We start from the raw sequence: 18,262 nt of genomic DNA, 5'->3' as shown, positions 1-18,262 counted from the left end.
ACCCCAGCTGGTGATTGGCTCATGAGGATCACATGACCCCCAAACTGGCCAATCAGAATCTCCCCTGATTTGTGATTGATGAATTCTAGGAGAAGTGTTTCTCTTTTCCTGGAATCAAGAATTAGAAGCCTTGAGCTATAGTGGCTATCTTTCCTCTAATTCAGGGCAGCCAAACTGAGAATGAAGCTAATCACACAGAGAAAAGCAGAATCAATGAGTGAAGGAGACAGAAATAGAATCCTAACGATGTCATAGTTGAAGCTCCTGGATTCAGCAGGGCGTGACCCAGTCCCTGCCTTTAGCCTTGTCTATTGAACGGGCCCCAAAATGTCCCCTTTTTGCCAAACGCTTTTTGAGTTGGGTTCCGTCCGTTGTGAGCAAGAGTCCCTCATAATACAATACACTGTTTGTCCTAATCCTGCCTCTGAAACCTTGAAGCGAGAGCTGCTCTCCCTCTAGAATCCTGAATTTGGGGAACAGATTCCTGGCCTCCAGGAGCGGTGGGCTGGGTCTAGGGAGGATGCTTGAGGCTGCATCGGGGCAGGCAGGGCGCGGCCGGCTCCAGGCCCTCACCATCCCTTTGATGCCTTCCGGGAAGAGGAAGCGGTTGTACAGCGTGCTCACGGTGTCGTCCGGGAGCACCTCACACTCCTTCTGCAGCAGCAGGTCTCCGGTGTCCAGACCATCGTCCGCCCAGAAGATGGAAAAGCCCCCTTTCTTATCTCCGTGAATGAGGGTCCTAGGAAGCAGAAGAGTGAAACCTGGAGTCCGCGACGAAGGGCCACCGAGGATGCCCTGGGTACAGGCCCGTGGACCTGCCGCCCTCCAGGAGGCCCTCTCTTCCCAGGGGTAGGACTGACACCGGCTACGGCGGGAAACGGAAGAAGGAAAACAGCATGTATTGATAACAAGCATGGGCCAGGAATTGTGCTAAAAGCTCTGTATGCCTTATGTAAGTGAGTCCTCACGGCAGGGATAACAGGTATACTCGGTTTACAGATAGGGAAACTAAGGCCCAGAAAAGTGAAGTGACACCCACAAAGATAAGAGAGCCTGAATCCCAACAGACCAGTCTGACTACAAATCCACTGTCTTTTTTCAACTCAAATGTCTTCCCTCTTTGACCACCCATCTGCCTTGTCACCCCATTTGTTGTCTTCTTGGGAATTCTGTCACCTCAGAGTACCTTGTGGAGGCCATGCTTTGCTCCGTCTTTATCTCTTTCTACAAAGTGTGCTGCCTAGAGCAGCGGTAGTGGAAGTTAGAGTAGGACCACCAGCCCACCGCCTGGGGTGGCACCCTGGCCCCTGCGCCTCCTGGTGCCCTCTCTGTCCTTGCACCTTCTGGTGCCCTCTCTGTCTCAGCTGGGGGATGGGAACACTGACAGTGCCAGCTTCTCCAATAACTGTGGGAATGCAGAGTGCTTAGCAACACCTGCTCCCAGTGCTGCAGAGCCTTCACTCATCGATAACGTGCACAGCCTGTTCTGTGGCTGACACCTGGCAGCCACAGGACAGGCACCTGCATCATGCCCACTCTGCAGCCCTAGAAATGCTTTGGGCTAATGGAAAGCGACAAGTCAGGCTGATGGAGGGACATGTATGGGGATGGCCCCTGTGTTTTTGCCCCATCTCACCAGTTGATGGCCGAGGCCCCTCGGTGCCTAGGGAGCAGTGATGGGTGATAGATGATGGAGCCATGCTGGGGCGCATTGATTATCTCCATGGGGATGAACTGGCTGCAGAAGGGCAGGACGTTGAGCTCAGCCCCCAAAGCCTGGTATTTTGCCACCACATCAGGCAAAGCCTGTCCTTTTGCACGCCACCGGGAGAACTTGAATACCGGCACTCCATCCTTCTCAGCTTCCAGACCTGTGGGACGGTGGATAAGAAACTGGCCCCTCTCCATCACCCACCCACACGCAGCCACCTCTGCCTTCCCAGCAGAGCAGCTCATAGGCCTTCTCTCCATTCCTGCCTCCTCACCCACACCCCAGCCAGGCTCCACTGGGCAACACAGACGGACGCACCAGCCAAGCATGAGGCTCTGGGGACTGCCCTGCCTGCACTCTGACTTCTTCTGAACCCCAGGACCTCTGAGTGCCTCCCTCTTCTAGACCCCAGATGGCTGACCTCTGCCCTCGCTCCTCTCCTGAGGCCTTGCCATCCCCATCACTGAGTTACTGTCTTCCAGCCCCCTCTACTGCTCACTCTGTGATGGGGACTGCCCCCCTGCAGATGGCATTTCTGCTTTGTCAGCTGTTCCCTGATGAAGGAAGAAGGGGAAGAAGGGCAACAGGGCATCCTCACTCCTTTCTGTCCAGTGGGTTCCTGTCCTGTGAGCCTCCCCCAGCCCAGCTTCTTCATCTCAGTCACAGTCGTTCCTTCTCAGAGCAATGGCTAAATCAGTTTTTCCATCATCTGCAGAACTAGCCTCAATATGCACACATGCACACACACACACACACACACCCCAGAGGACCATATACAGCCTGCAGGGCCCCTCCTCCTGCCCAGTCACCAGCACACCCTCCTTACAGGTCTGGATTACAGGCCCAAGCTCCCAGGTTTTTGTAGTTAAAGCTTCCTCCTTTATCTCAGCCTTAGAGTGGGCAGCTGCTTCCTGCAGTCACTGTCCCCAATAACTTTGGGCTCTCTGCCTTCCACTCTTCAATACCCAAGGAACACTTCTTTGTACTCAGTTCTCTGTTAGAGCCTCTGGTGTGATGTTTGGGCCCTGACTGGACTGGCTCTCCTTTCCGGCCTCCTCCTCTGTCACTCTGTCCTGGTGTCTGGTAGTTTTGAGAGAGGGTGGGATGTGATGTCAGCAGATTGGACTGCACTTGCAAAAGCTGTCCCACAGTGACCAATGAAATACTGCTGCAGGACATCTGAGATCAAGGTCAAGTAGGAGTCCCAGGCAGGCCTGGTCTGGGTCCAGGGTCAGCAGCTAGGGTCAGTGGTCACTTAGTGGCTGGGTGTAGGACCCAGGCTGTGGTGGGGTCAGGGTATGTCATGGGTCACTTGTGGTCAGGTCCAAGACTGAAGCCTGGCTGGCACTGGGTGTTGGGTGTTCGAGCTGATTCTAGGGCCAGGCTGCAGCTTCCCCACTGAAGGAGACTGGCTGTTCCTTAACAAACCACACCTCTGTGCCTGGCCAGGCCTACCAGCCTCCTTTCCTAACCCTGGCCCTCTATCCTTAAGCCCTGCCCCACAGTCTGTCTCCATCAGGCCTGAGAAGGACCAGTCAGTGTTCCTAGAGGGTCTGTTCATCCAAGATGAAGCCTCTGCATCCTGTCTGCTGAGTTTCCCAGCTCAAAGGCAGTGGCCCAGACCCGTGATTCTCAAAATGTGCTTCTCCTAGTACCAGAAACGCCAGTATCTCCCAGGAACTTGTCCCAGGTTAAAAATTTCACCTAATTCTGACTTTTCCACCTCATTCTGAATCAGAAACACCCAGGGTGGGCTCAGTACTCTCTGTGATTTTTTCTTTTCTTTTAAAAAATTAAAATGCCAGGGGAGAGTGCAAATGCAGTTCCCCATTACCACAAATTATGCAGTTGAGTTTCCCACATTTGGGGAAATTGCAGGGATCAGCACATCCAGAGTACAATGGAGAAGACTCACCCTGGGAAAACCACCTTCGTGATCATGGTCTCTCCCCTGCCAGGTAAGTAGAGCACTGTGTGTTTTGACGGCAGCCCCAACAATGGTGATGCCGTGCATGCCCACCTTTCAGAACATGGACCCCCAGTTCAGAACATGGAGACCTTCCCAAGCATGGGTGCTGGGTCAGAGAAGCTCTGTGTGGGACCTGGGACCAGGCTGGGCTTCTCTATAGCCCTTCTCCAGGACCCTAACGCCACCCCATGATCAGGTGGGGAGGGGATGTCCACTTTATTCCAGAAAAGCCCAGCAGCCTGTTGGCACTGGAGCAGGATTCAAGGTAGACCACTTGTGGCTGCCTCCCAGCTAGAGCACAGGCCCTGCAGACTTCTGCTCCCAGACTCCCACCCACTGCTTCCCTTCTACCTGGATGGGCGGGCTGCCCTCCATCAGCTTCCCTGCTCCATTGGTTCACTCACCCAGGGGGTCGGCCTTCCCATCCTTGTCTGGAACAGTGAACACACCCACCACTTCGTGGCCCTCCTTCCTCAGGTGGCAGTAAACTTCCTGGCCAAACAGGCTCTGTCCAATCACTGCAATCTTCATGGCAGCAGGAGGGTTGGAAGGACCTGGAGAAGGAATAAGGCAGCAATTAGACAGAGATCGCTGGTCTCAGAGAAGCCAGCCCTGGTTCAAGACAGGGCAGTTCATGGCACCTGGCCTGCTCTACCCCAGTCCCCTCTGTGGCTCTGTGGGTGGCAGTCCACTGAGGGGAGACTACCACTGTAAGACAGACCAGAGGAAACATGTACACATGACCCAGTGGATCCCTAATGTCAGAATATTCAATGGCACAGCAGGTGAGCTGGAAATAGATTGTAGAATTAGGGGATTTCTTTTTGAAACCTTCCAAACTGGCATGGAATGTTGGGTGTCAAGATGTTTGATATGTATTTGAGCATATTTCTGTAACTAACCAGTTCTATGGCCTTGGTCAAGTCACACTTGTTCATGAGAAAGATGCCACATCTCTCAAATAGCTTTCAGCCTACAAATTAGGCTTATTCTTCTGAGCCAGGAGTCACAAAAGGAGCAAGGGGAGTCCCCACCAAAGGGGCTGTCCAGCTGAGCTGCAACAGAAAAGGGGCCTGGGTGGGCGGGCCTGAGGATGAAGGTGGTGGAAAGTGGAATGGGGCTCCACTAAGGAAAATGTGTAGAATGAAGCCTAGCTAATCATGCACATTCTCCAAAGATTGGTCATTCATTCACCTCACACATATCTGTAAAACATTAACTGTTATTCACTTAATACAGTTCTTTAAATTGTCCATTTACCAAAATAAGAATTTTTTTGGAAAATTGCATTAAAGTAATGTATACTACATACATACAGAAAGTGCACAAATCATAGATGTGTAGCTCAATGAATTTCACAAACCAAACACAACACTGTCAACACCAGCAGAAAGAGAAAAACTCCAGGAGCTCCTTAAGCGTCTTCTAGTCACTACACTCACCAAGAATGATAGGACTTCTAACGGCATCAGATGGTTTTGCCTGATGTGTATATCCCCTTTATATGTATTCATTTTACATAAATGGAATCATACAGTGTTTTGCAGATTTTCTCCCTCAACATTATCTTTGTGGTTGCATGTAGTTGTACTGAGTTTATTCTCATTGCTGCAGAGTATTTTGATATGTGGATGACCTGTAGTTCATTTATTCATTCTACTGTTAATGGAATTTGAGTAGTTACCAGTTTGAAGGTATTACAAATAGGATGCTACAAAGATTCTTGCACATGGTCTTCATGGTACATATGTACACATCTCTGTCAGGTATGTACTTAGGGTGGAATTCCTGGGTCATAGGTGTGAAAATTTCCAGCTTTAACAGATGCTGCCAGTTTTCCAGTGGTTGTATCAGTTTCCACTTCCATGTGCTCTCCATCTTGGCTTGTGTCTTCATTTTAGCTCTTTTCCTAACATGAAATACAGCTGTCTCATTGGGGTTTAATTTGCAATTCCCTGATGACCAATGAAGTCGGATGCCTTTTCTTATGTTTCTTGGTCATTTGGATATCCTTTGGTGGGAATCATCTCTTCAAATCTTTAGTCTGTTTTTTTCCATTGAGTGGTTTTATTGTTATTGAAAGGGAGTTTTTTTGTTTTGTTGTTCTGTTTTGTTTTTTAATCATCTAGACTAAGAGTTCTTTGTCACATATGTGTATGGAAAACATCTTCCCTAATTCTGTGGCTTGCCTTTTTCATCCTTGTATAATGTCTTTTGATAAACAGACGTTCTTAAACTTAATATAGTACATTTTAGCAAACATTTCCTTTATGTTTAGTGGTTCTTGTATTCTACTTAAAACATCTGTGCCTACTCCAAGTTCATGAAGATGTTCTCCTTGTCGTTCAAGATCTTTATTGTTTTGCCTTTTACATTAGATGTGCAATCCCTCTGGAACTGATTTTTTCATACAATGTAAGGTAGAAGTCCAGAATTTTTTTTCCATATGGATATAAAATTAACTCAGCACTAGTTACTAAAAAGACATTTCTTCATTGAAAAGGATCATACATGTATACATCTATCTTTGAACCTTTGGTCAGTTTGTCTATCTTTGCATTTAGTATAGCTTAAAAATGTTTTTTGTTGTAGTGGTAAAGATACATAACCTAAAGCTTTATTGTAGCTGATCTACCTAGTAGTTGTGAATGGTATTTCATTGTGGTTTTGATTTGTATTTTCCTATTGAATCATGATGTTAAACATCTTTTCATGTGCTTTTTGGCCATTTGTATACCTTCTTTGGAGAAATGTTTATTCGAGTTTTGACCCATTTTAAGAATTGGTTTGTCTTTTTTGTTGTTAGCATATAGAAATACAATTGATTTTGTACATTGACATTGTATTAACCAGCACCTTAATTGCTTCACGTATAAATTTTCATACTGTGTAGATTCTTTGTGGTTTTCTAAGTATATAATCATGTTATGATGTTGGTTTTAATTCTTTCTTTCCAATCCTGAAGTCTTTCATTTCATTTACTTTCTTATTGCACTTGCCAATATATCCACTACAATATTGAATACAGATGGTGATAGTAGTTCCTGTCTCATTCCTGTGACCTTGGGAAGAAACCATTCAATATTTGACCATTGGTTAGCTTTGGGGAATTTTGGTAGATAGACTAGCATATTATGATAGTTGTCTTATTAATATATTTCTGGCTGCCAATCACGACAAGGAATTGACGTTTACCAAATGTTCTTCCTATAAGTCATGAGATTTTTATCTTATTTTGGTGGATCATAATGATTGATTTTTAAATGTTAAGCCACCTTTGCATTCTTGGAATGAATACCACTTGACCATGATGTATTACCTTTCTATATATCTCTGAATTTGAAGAGCTAGTATTTTATTTGTTTTTAAATCTATGCTTGTAAGAAATATTGACGTGAAACAGTCCCAGTGGCTCATGACTGCAACCCCAGCTGAGGTGGGCAGATTGCTAGAGGCCAGGAGTTCAAGACCAGCCTGTGCAACATGGTGAGACCCCATCTCTACAAAAACAAAAAATAGCTGGACATGGTAGTGCGTGCCTGTAGTCCCAGCTACTTGGGAGGCTGACGCAGGAGAATCACTTGAGTCTGGGAGGTTGAGACTGGAGTGAGCTGAGACCCCACCACAGCACTCCAGCCTGGGCAACAGAGTGAGACTACGTCTCAAAAAAAAAAAAAAAAAAAAAAAAAGGCAAGGCAAGGCAGGGCGGGGTGGGGCGGGGTGAGGCAGAAAAGAAGAAAAGAAATATTGATGTGTCAAATACTTCCTTGTAACAAATGTCCTATTCAGGTTTTGGTGTAGTTTTCTCTTTCTTTCAACTTTTATTTTAGAAACAGGGGGTGCAGGTGTAGGTTTGATATATGAATATATTGCACCCAGGTAGTAACCACAGTATCCAACAGAGTTTTTTCAACCCATTCCCCTACTCCCTCTAGCGGTCTGCAGTGTCTGTTGTTCCCATTTTTTTTTTTTTATTTTTTTCTTTTTTATTATACTTTAGGGTTTTAGGGTACATGTGCACAATGTGACAATGTGCAGGTTTGTTACATATGTATCCATGTGCCATGTTGATTTCCTGCACCCATTAACTCGTCCTTTAGCATTAGGTGTATCTCCTAATGCTGTCCCTCCCCCCTCCCCCCACCCCACAACAGTTCCCGGAGTGTGATGTTCCCCTTCCTGTGTCCATGAGTTCTCATTGTTCAATTCCCACCTATGAGTGAGAACATGCGGTGTTTGGTTTTTTGTCCTTGCGATAGTTTACTGAGAATGATGTTTTCCAGTTTCATCCATGTCCCTACAAAGGACACGAACTCATCATTTTTTATGGCTGCATAGTATTCCATGGTGTATATGTGCCACATTTTCTTAATCCAGTCTATCGTTGTTGGACATTTGGGTTGGTTCCAACTCTTTGCTATTGTGAATAGTGCCGCAATAAACATACGTGTGCATGTGTCTTTATAGCAGCATGATTTATAGTCCTTTGGGTATATACCCAGTAATGGGATGGCTGGGTCAAATGGTATTTCTAGTTCGAGATCCCTGAGGAATCGCCACACTGACTTCCACAATGGTTGAACTAGTTTACAGTCCCACCAACAGTGTAAAAGTGTTCCTATTTCTCCACATCCTCTCCAGCACCTGTTGTTTCCTGATTTTTTAATGATGGCCATTCTAACTGGTGTAAGATGGTATCTCACTGTGGTTTTGATTTGCATTTCTCTGATGGCCAGTGATGATGAGCATTTCTTCATGTGTTTTTCGGCTGCATAAATGTCTTCTTTTGAGAAGTGTCTGTTCATGTCCTCTGCCCACTTTTTGATGGGGTTGTTTGTTTTTTTCTTGTAAATTTGTTTGAGTTCATTGTAGATTCTGGATATTAGCCCTTTGTCAGATGAATAGGTTGCAAAAATTTTCTCCCATTCTGTAGGTTGCCTGTTCACTCTGATGATAGTTTCTTTTGCTGTGCAGAAGCTCTTTAGTTTAATGAGATCCCATTTGTCGATTTTGGCTTTTGTTGCCATTGCTTTTGGTGTTTTAGACATGAAGTCCTTGCCCACGCCTATGTCCTGAATGGTATTGCCTAGGTTTTCTTGTAGGATTTTAATGGTTTTAGGTCTAACATATAAGTCTTTAATCCATCTTGAATTAATTTTTGTATAAGGTGTAAGGAAGGGATCCAGTTTCAGCTTTCTACATATGGCTAGCCAGTTTTCCCAGCACCATTTATTAAATAGGGAATCCTTTCCCCATTTCTTGTTTTTGTCAGGTTTGTCAAAGATCAGATAGTTGTAGCTATGCGGCGTCATTTCTGAGGGCTCTGTTCTGTTCCATTGATCTATGTCTCTGTTGTGGTACCAGTACCATGCTGTTTTGGTTACTGTAGCCTTGTAGTATAGTTTAAAGTCAGGTAGCGTGATGCCTCCAGCTTTGTTCTTTTGGCTTAGGATTGACTTGGCGATGCGGGCTCTTTTTTGGTTCCATATGAACTTTAAAGTAGTTTTTTCCAATTCTGTGAAGAAAGTCATTGGTAGCTTGATGGGGATGGCATTGAATCTATAAATTACCTTGGGCAGTATGGCCATTTTCACGATATTGATTCTTCCAACCCATGAGCATGGAATGTTCTTCCATTTGTTTGTATCCTCTTTTATTTCATTGAGCAGTGGTTTGTAGTTCTCCTTGAAGAGGTCCTTCACATCCCTTGTAAGTTGGATTCCTAGGTATTTTATTCTCTTTGAAGCAATTGTGAATGGGAGTTCGCTCATGATTTGGCTCTCTGTTTGTCTGTTATTGGTGTACAAGAATGCTTGTGATTTTTGTACATTAATTTTGTATCCTGAGACTTTGCTGAAGTTGCTAATCAGCTTAAGGAGATTTCGGGCTGAGACAATGGGGTTTTCTAGATATACAATCATGTCATCTGCAAACAGGGACAATTTGACTTCCTCTTTTCCTAATTGAATACCCTTTATTTCCTTCTCCTGCCTGATTGCTCTGGCCAGAACTTCCAGCACTATGTTGAAAAGGAGCGGTGAGAGAGGGCATCCCTGTCTTGTGCCAGTTTTCAGAGGGAATGCTTCCAGTTTTTGCCCATTCAGTATGATATTGGCTGTGGGTTTGTCATAGATAGCTCTTATTATTTTGAGATACGTCCCATCAATACCTAATTTATTGAGAGTTTTTAGCATGAAGAGATGTTGAATTTTGTCAAAGGCCTTTTCTGCATCTATTGAGGTAATCATGTGGTTTTTGTCTTTGGTTCTGTTTATATGCTGGATTACATTTATTGATTTGCGTATGTTGAACCAGCCTTGCATCCCAGGGATGAAGCCCACTTGATCATGGTGGATAAGCTTTTTGATGTGCTGCTGGATTCGGTTTGCCAGTATTTTATTGAGGATTTTTGCATCAATGTTCATCAAGGATATTGGTCTGAAATTCTCTTTTTTGGTTATGTCTCTGCCAGGTTTTGGTATCAGGATGATGCTGGCTTCATAAAATGTGTTAGGGAGGATTCCCTCTTTTTCTATTGATTGGAATACTTTCAGAAGGAATGGTACCAGTTCCTCCTTGTACCTCTGGTAGAATTCAGCTGTGAATCCATCAGGTCCTGGACTCTTTTTGGTTGGTAAGCTATTGATTATTGCCACAATTTCAGAAGCTGTTATTGGTCTATTCAGAGATTCAACTTCTTCCTGGTTTAGTCTTGGGAGGGTGTATTTGTCGAGGAATTTATCCATTTCTTCTAGATTTTCTAGCTTATTTGCATAGAGGTGTTTGTAGTATTCTCTGATGGTAGATTGTATTTCTGTGGGATCGGTGGTGATATCCCCTTTTTCGTTTTTTATTGCATCTATTTGATTCTTCTCTCTTTTCTTCTTTATTAGTCTTGCTAGCGGTCCATCAATTTTGTTGATCTTTTCAAAAAACCAGCTCCTGGATTCATTAATTTTTTGAAGGGTTTTTTGTGTCTCTATTTCCTTCAGTTCTGCTCTGATTTTAGTTATTTCTAGCCTTCTGCTAGCTTTTGAATGTGTTTGCTCTTGCTTTTCTAGTTCTTTTAATTGTGATGTTAGGGTGTCAATTTTGGATCTTTCCTGCTTTCTCTTGTGGGCATTTAGTGCTATAAATTTCCCTCTACACACTGCTTTGAATGTGTCCCAGAGATTCTGGTATGTTGTGTCTTTGTTCTCGTTGGTTTCAAAGAACATCTTTATTTCTGCCTTCATTTCATTATGTACCCAATAGTCATTCAGGAGCAGGTTGTTCAGTTTCCATGTAGTTGAGCGGTTTTGAGTGAGTTTCTTAATCCTGAGTTCTAGTTTGATTGCACTGTGGTCTGAGAGACAGTTTGTTATAATTTCTGTTGTTTAACATTTGCTGAGGAGAGCTTTACTTCCAACTATGTGGTCAATTTTGGAATAGGTGTGGTGTGGTGCTGAAAAAAATGTATATTCTGTTGACTTGGGGTGGAGAGTTCTGTAGATGTCTATTAGGTCTGCTTGGTGCAGAGCTGAGTTCAATTCCTGGATATCCTTGTTAACTTTCTGTCTCGTTGATCTGTCTAATGCTGACAGTGGGGTGTTAAAATCTCCCATTATTATTGTGTGGGAGTTTAAGTCCCTTTGTAGGTCACTGAGGACTTGCTTTATGAATCTGGGTGCTCCTGTGTTGGGTGCATATATATTTAGGATAGTTAGCTCTTCTTGTTGAATTGATCCCTTTACCATTATGTAATGGCCTTCTTTGTCTCTTATGATCTTTGTTGGTTTAAAGTCTATTTTATCAGAGACTAGGATTGCAACCCCTGCCTTTTTTTGTTTTCCAGTTGCTTGATAGATCTTCCTCCATCCCTTTATTTTGAGTCTATGTGTGTCTCTGCACGTGAGATGGGTTTCCTGAATACAGCACACTGATGGGTCCTGACTCCTTATCCAGTTTGCCAGTCTGTGTCTTTTGATTGGAGCATTTAGCCCATTTACATTTAACGTTAATATTGTTATGTGTGAATCTGATCCTGTCATTATGATGTTAGTTGGTTATTTTGCTCGTTAGTTGCTATAGTTTCTTCCTAGCCTCGATGGTCTTTACAATTTGGCATGTTTTTGCAGTGGCTGGAACCGGTTGTTCCTTTCCATGTTTAGTGCTTCCTTCAGGAGCTCTTTTAGGGCAGGCCTGGTGGTGACAAAATCACTCAGCGTTTGCTTGTCTGTAAAGTATTTTATTTCTCCTTCACTTATGAAGCTTAGTTTGGCGGGATAGCAAATTCTGGGTTGAAAATTCTTTTCTTTAAGAATGTTGAATATCGGCCCCCACTCTCTTCTGGCTTGTAGAGTTTCTGCTGAGAGATCAGCTGTTAGTCTGATGGGCTTCCCTTTGTGGGTAACCCGACCTTTCTCTCTGGCTGCCCTTAACATTTTTTCCTTCATTTCAACTTTGGTGAATCTGACAATTATGTGTCTTGGAGTTGCCCTTCTCGAGGAGTATCTTTGTGGCGTTCTCTGTATTTCCTGAATCTGAATGCTGGCCTGCCTTGCTAGATTGGGGAAGTTCTCCTGGATAATATCTTGCAGAGTGTTTTCCAACTTGGTTCCATTCTCCCCATCATTTTCAGGTACACCAATCAGACGTAGGTTTGGTCTTTTCACATAGTCCCAAATTTCTTGGAGGCTTTGTTCATTTCTTTTTATTCTTTTTTCTCTAAACTTCCCTTCTCTCTTCATTTCATTCATTTCATCTTCCATCAGTGATACCCTTTCTTCCAGTTGATCACATCTGCTACTGAGGCTTCTGCAATCTTCGCGTAGTTCTCGAAACTTGGCTTTCAGCTCCATCAGCTCCTTTAAGCCCTTCTCTCCATTGGTTATTCTAGTTATCCATCCTTCTAATTTTTTTTCAAAGTTTTTAACTTCTTTGCTATTGTTTTGAATTTCCTCTCGTAGCTCAGAGTAGTTTGATCGTCTGAAGCCTTCTTCTCTCAACTCATCAAAGTCATCCTCCATCCAGCTTTGTTCCGTTGCTGGTGAGGAACTGCGTTCCTTTGGAGGAGGAGAGGTGCTCTGTTGTTTAGCGTTTCCAGTTTTTCTGCTCTGTTTTTTCCCCATCTTTGCGGTTTTATCTACTTTTTGTCTTTGGTGATGGTGATGTACAGATGGGTTTTTGGTGTTGAAGTCCTTTCTGTTTGTTAGTTTTCCTTCTACCAGACAGGACCCTCAGCTGCAGGTCTGTTGGAGTTTACTAGAGGTCCACTCCAGACCCTGTTTGGCTGGGTGTCAGCAGCGGTGGCTGCAGAACAGCGGATTTTCGTGAGACCACAAATTCAGCTGTCTGATAGTTCCTCTGAAAGTTTTGTCTCAGAGGAGTACCCGGTTGAATGAGGTGTCAGTCTGACCCTACTGGGGGGGTGCCTCCCAGTTAGGCTGCTCAGGGGTGAGGGACCCACTTTAGGAGGCAGTCTGTCTGTTCTCAGATCTCCAGCTGCGTGCTGGGAGAACCACTACTCTCTTCAAAGCTGTCAGTCAGACAGGGGCATTTAAGTCTGTGGAGGTTCTTTGCTGAGTTTTTGTTTGTCTGTGCCCTGCCCCCAGAGGTGGAGCCTACAGAGGCAGGCAGGCCTCCTTGAGCTATGGTGGGCTCCACCCAGTTCGAGCTTCCTGGCTGCTTTGTTTACCTAAGCAAGCCTGGGCAATGGCGGGCGCCCCTCCCCCAGCCTCGCTGCCGCCTTGCAGCTTGATCTCAGACTGCTGTGCTAGCAATCAGCGAGACTCCGTGGGCATAGGACCCTCCGAGCCAGGTGCGGGACACAATCTCCTAGTGTGCCGTTTTCCAGGCCCGTTGGAGAAGCGCAGTTTTAGGATGGGACTGACCCGATATTCCAGGTGCCGTCTGTTTCCCCTTTCTTTGACTAGGAAAGGGAACTCCCTGACCCCTTGCACTTCCCGAGTGAGGCAATGCCTCGCCCTGCTTCGGCTCGCACACAGTGCGCTTCACCGTCTGTCCTGCACCCACTGTTAGGCACTCCCTAGTGAGATGAAACCGGTACCTCAAGCAGAAATGCAGAAATCACCAGTCTTCTGTGTCGCTGGGGCTGGGAGCTGGAGACCGGAGCTGTTCCTATTCGGCCATCTTGGCTCCCTTTTTTTTTTTTTTTTTGAGACGGAGTCTCGCTCTGTCGCCCAGGCTAGAGTGCAGTGGCGCAATCTCGGCTCACTGCAAGCTCCGCCTCCTGGGTTCACGCCATTCTCCTGCCTCAGCCTCTCCGAGTAGCTGGGACTACAGGCGCCCGCCACCACACCCGGCTAATTTTTTGTATTTTTAGTAGAGACGGGGTTTCACCATGGTCTCGATCTCCTGACCTCGTGATCCGCCCGCCTCGGCCTCCCAAAGTGCTGGGATTACAAGCGTGAGCCACCGCGCCCGGCTCCCATTTTATGTGTATGTGTGCTCAACGTTGAGCTCCCACTCACAAGTGAGAACATGCAGTATCTGGTTTTCTGTTTCTGCCTTAATTCACTTAGGATTATGGCCTCTAGTCCACCCATGTTGCTGCAAAAGACATGCTTTCACTCTTTTTTATGGTTGTGTAATACTCCATGGTGTATATGTACTGCATTTTATTTATCCAATTCACCATTGTTGGGCACCTAAGTTGATTCCCTGTCACTGCTGTTGTGAATAGTCCAATGACGAACATATGAGTGCATGTGTCTTTTTCATATTTTTCATACCCTATTTTCCTTTGGGTATATACCCAGTAATGGGATTGCTGGGCAGGATGGTAGTTCTAAGTTCTTTAAGAAATCTCTAAGCTTTTCTTTAAGAAACTTCCACAGTGGCTGAACTAATTTACATGCCCACCAACAGTGTATAAGCGTTGCTTTCTCTATAGCCTCACCAGCACTGTTGTTTATTGACTTTTTAGTAATAGCCATTCTGACCAGTGTAAGATGGTATCTCATTGTGATTTTGATTTGCATTTCTCTAATGATTAGTGATGAGGAACATTTTAATATTTTTGTTGGCTGCTTGTGTTTTTTTGGGAAGTGTCTGTTCATGTCCTTTGCCCATTTTTTAATGGGGTTATTTGTTTTTTGCTTATGGAAGGGATGTTGGATTTTATCCAAAGCTTTTTCTGTATCTATTGAGATGATCATATAGTTTTTGCTTTTAATTCTGTTTCTGTGGTGAATCACATTTATTGATTTGTGTATGTTAAACCAGCCTTGCATCCCAAGAATAAAGCCCACTTAAGCATAGTATATTAATTTTTTGATGTGCTGCTGGATTTGGTTTGCGAGTATTTTGTTGAGGATTTTTGTATCTATGTTCATCGGGGATATTGGCCTGAAGTTTTCTTTTTTTGTTATGTCACTGCAAGATTTTGGTATTAGGCAGATGCTGGCTTCACAGAATGAGTTAGGTAGGATCCCCTCCTTTTCAATTTTTTTGTAGTACTTTCAATAGGATTGGTGTCATTATTTCTTTGTATGTCTGGTATAATTCGGTGTGAATCCATCTGGCCCTGAGCTTTCCTTGGTTGGTAGTTTTTTTCATTACTGATTCAGTTTCAGAGCTCAATATTGGTCTATTCAGCATTTCAATCTTTTCCTACTTCAGTCTTGGGAGATTGTGTGTTTCCAGGAATTTATCCATTTCCTTTAGATTTTCTCATTTGTGTGCATATATTTGTTCACAGTATTCTCTAAGAATCTTTTCTAATTTCTGTGGATTGGTTGAAATGTCATCTTTGCCATTTCTGATTATACTTATTTGGATCTTCTCTTTTTGTGTGTTAATGTAGCTAGTGGTCTAATGATCTTGCTTATTTTTATTTTTTGAAAAACCAACTCTTGGTTTCATTGATCTTTTGTATGGATTTTTGCATCTCAATTTCATTCAGTCCTCTAATTTTTACTTCTTTTCTTTGACTGGCTTTGGGGTTGGTTTGTTCATTTTTTCTAGTTCCTTTAGGTGAAGTTAGTTTGTTAATTTGAGATCTTTCTATCTTCTCGATGAAGCCATTTAGTGCTATAAACTTTCCTCTTAACACTACTTTAGCTGCATCTCAGAGATTCTGGCAAGAGGTTCCCCATATTCAGGGTTTCTTCTACTTTAAACAGCACCCCTCCTCCTTCTCCACCGGTTCAAAAACTGCTCCAACCAGTCAAACCTCCTCTGCCATTCTCCCTCTCCAGGAAGTGGCCAGGGTTAAAGGCATTGTTCAAGTTCATGTCCCCTTCTCCATGTCTGATTTGTGGCAGATAGAACAGCTTCTGGGATCTTTCTCTAAAAATCCCTCTCATTATCACAGGGAATTCCTGCACATAACTCAATCTTTTAATTTAACTTGGCATAACATTTATATAATTCCAATCTCTACCCTTACCCTTAATAAAAAAGAGTGCTCAGCTTAATTAAAATGGATATCCAAGAAAGTATATTCAAAAGGCCTGTATATTTTTCTCTTCATAAATCTGCTTTCCCTGAAAAAAGTTTTTTTCTCAGTCAGAATTACATTTCTCCACTCTGTCTTGCCACTTTTAGTGCATGTTTATAGAAACTTAACAATGTCTTTATTAATAATTTTATTATAAAATTTCATAAACCATGTTTTTCAAAATAAATTTATATCAAATCCAGTTTCCCAAAAATGCTAATAGTTAAGTATGTCAATGTACTAAATAAATCATTCACTTGTACCCATGGGGAAAATTTAATGTTACTGCCCTTCACAGTGAAAAAAAAAAAATCTTTCATTTTAAAAATTAAATTAAAAAATGTTACATAAGTTGGCACTTCAGTAGTGTATACACTAGCATTAGTTTATACACTACTTTTGCCACTGGGGAATTCAAGTTAAAATGTCCCTCTGTTATATAGCTCTAAAATACATCTTTCTTTCATAATTTCTGCTCAGACAATTAAATAGTTTGGGTCATTTTCATTTATACTATAAAACAAAAGCAAACTAGTCCAGTTTACTTTTTTATACTTAAAATACTGCACATTTTCTATATATGAGTCATTCAGATTAGTATCTATGTAGGTTCAGTCAAATCCAACCATAAATTCAAGTTATTATACTATATAACCCTATAAAATACATAGAAGTATTATTACTTTGCCTTTATAACAAAACCCAAGAGTCTGTTTCAATTTATAAATTCAGCATTTAAGCAAAAAGATTTTAATTCCCAAAGTTCTAAAAAAATGACAAAACAATAAGGAAAAAAGGAACCAGGGCTTAGTGCTGCATATTTTTCTCGGGGTTGTAAGGTAGTCTCCTTCTTTTCAGAACACTTTATTATACTTCACTTATAGACCTAACTTTCTGTGTTGAAGTATAATTCTCATGCTGAAGCTCTAACCTAAAAAGGCAAAAAAAGTTGTCTTCATTGTACAAACATATTCATCACTTTAACAAGATAGTAAGGGAACAAAATTTAGAATGCAAGCTAAGTAAGAATACTATCTCTCTAAACATGTCCCTAAGATAAACCATAATTGGCAGCTAATTTACGTGTCTAGAAAATCTCAGTTCCCACCAGTAAAAATATCCTCAGTGGCTACTGCACCTTAAGAAAAATCTGGCATACTAAATAAATAATGTTCACGTGGGAGCCAGAAGCTGGATAAGCCTTGCCTTTAGACTCCTCTGTCACTACAACAATAAAGTCAGCACTTTTAAAACTAGTAAGCCTTCACTTGTCACTATCATAAAGAGTATTGCCCAACTAAACTTTGCTCCCACCTGTTCAGTAGTTACTTATTTCTACCTAAGCACTCACCTTGCGATTTTACCCAAGTGTTTAAAATGGAAAAAACAGCATTATATTTCAGAGCTACTTCGCCCAAATTACAAAATGAGTCAGTGTTTTTAGTTTCAAGCCACACACAAAAAAACTTAACACGTTTTACATTAAAGTTAAAAATTGCTAAAAGTTACCATTATAACATGTAATTAAAACTGCTAAACATGGATTTGCATGCAAGGTGTATAAAAACAGTAAAAAGTGTTTTTAGTTAAAAATTATAAAAACGCATAAAAATGTACATTTTGCTGAAGAATAATAAATTGTCTTAAAGTTAAATAAAGTGAAAGGTTTAAGCAAATCGTAAAAACATCATAAAAATTAATTCTGCAAAGAAAACTCTGTGTATAAACACATTAACTAAACTCAAAAGGGTATTATATGGTTTTTTTTTCCTGTAAATTAAACACTAAAATAAAAGCACTGCAAGATTTTCTTAAAATGCTAATCTACTCTTTAGCAAAACTTGTCAAGGGTTATAATGGGTATATAAAAATCTCACTTCATGATCAAACTCATTAAAATTAAATAAAATTATAAGGTTTCATTAAAATTAAAGTTAACATTAATAGCAAACTAATGAAAGGGTAAAATTTAACTTTCTCTCTTAAACAAAATTTTCATGTAATACAAAAGCCTAATAAATGGTTTTTGCTTTTCCAGATTGTTATCTCATCATTTTAGCAAAACAAAACAAAACAAACAGAAAAAAAACTTATGGTAATCTAAAATTCTATTTCATAATATCAAGGGTTTTAAATTTTA

At 42.3% G+C, this 18,262-nt stretch overlaps 1 protein-coding gene and 1 non-coding gene across 8 annotated transcripts in view; both read right to left on the bottom strand.

The window, feature by feature from the left end:
- Nucleotides 1-18,262, bottom strand: part of ALDH1L1 (aldehyde dehydrogenase 1 family member L1) — an 84,844-nt gene that overhangs the window by 53,088 nt on the left and 13,494 nt on the right. For all 7 annotated transcript variants that reach the window (XM_058437387.1, XM_032149922.2, XM_032149920.2 and 4 more), the window contains exons 2-4: nt 4,085-4,234; nt 1,637-1,871; nt 574-739 (exon numbers count right to left, since the gene is read on the bottom strand). In XM_058437387.1, the coding sequence (XP_058293370.1) occupies nt 574-739; nt 1,637-1,871; nt 4,085-4,234 (551 nt within the window). The remainder of the gene's footprint in view (nt 1-573; nt 740-1,636; nt 1,872-4,084; nt 4,235-18,262) is intronic.
- LOC116467734 (U1 spliceosomal RNA) lies at nt 3,514-3,677 on the bottom strand. The gene has a single exon (XR_004247935.2). It is a non-coding gene; the product is annotated as a U1 spliceosomal RNA (small nuclear RNA).

This window comes from Hylobates moloch, unplaced genomic scaffold (assembly GCF_009828535.3).
Source record: "Hylobates moloch isolate HMO894 unplaced genomic scaffold, HMol_V3 SCAFFOLD_4, whole genome shotgun sequence".
In the NCBI taxonomy this organism is placed as follows: Eukaryota; Metazoa; Chordata; class Mammalia; order Primates; family Hylobatidae; genus Hylobates; species Hylobates moloch.
The sequence above is the reverse complement of the archived record's forward strand: the minus strand, read 5'-3'. Positions and strand labels throughout refer to the sequence as shown.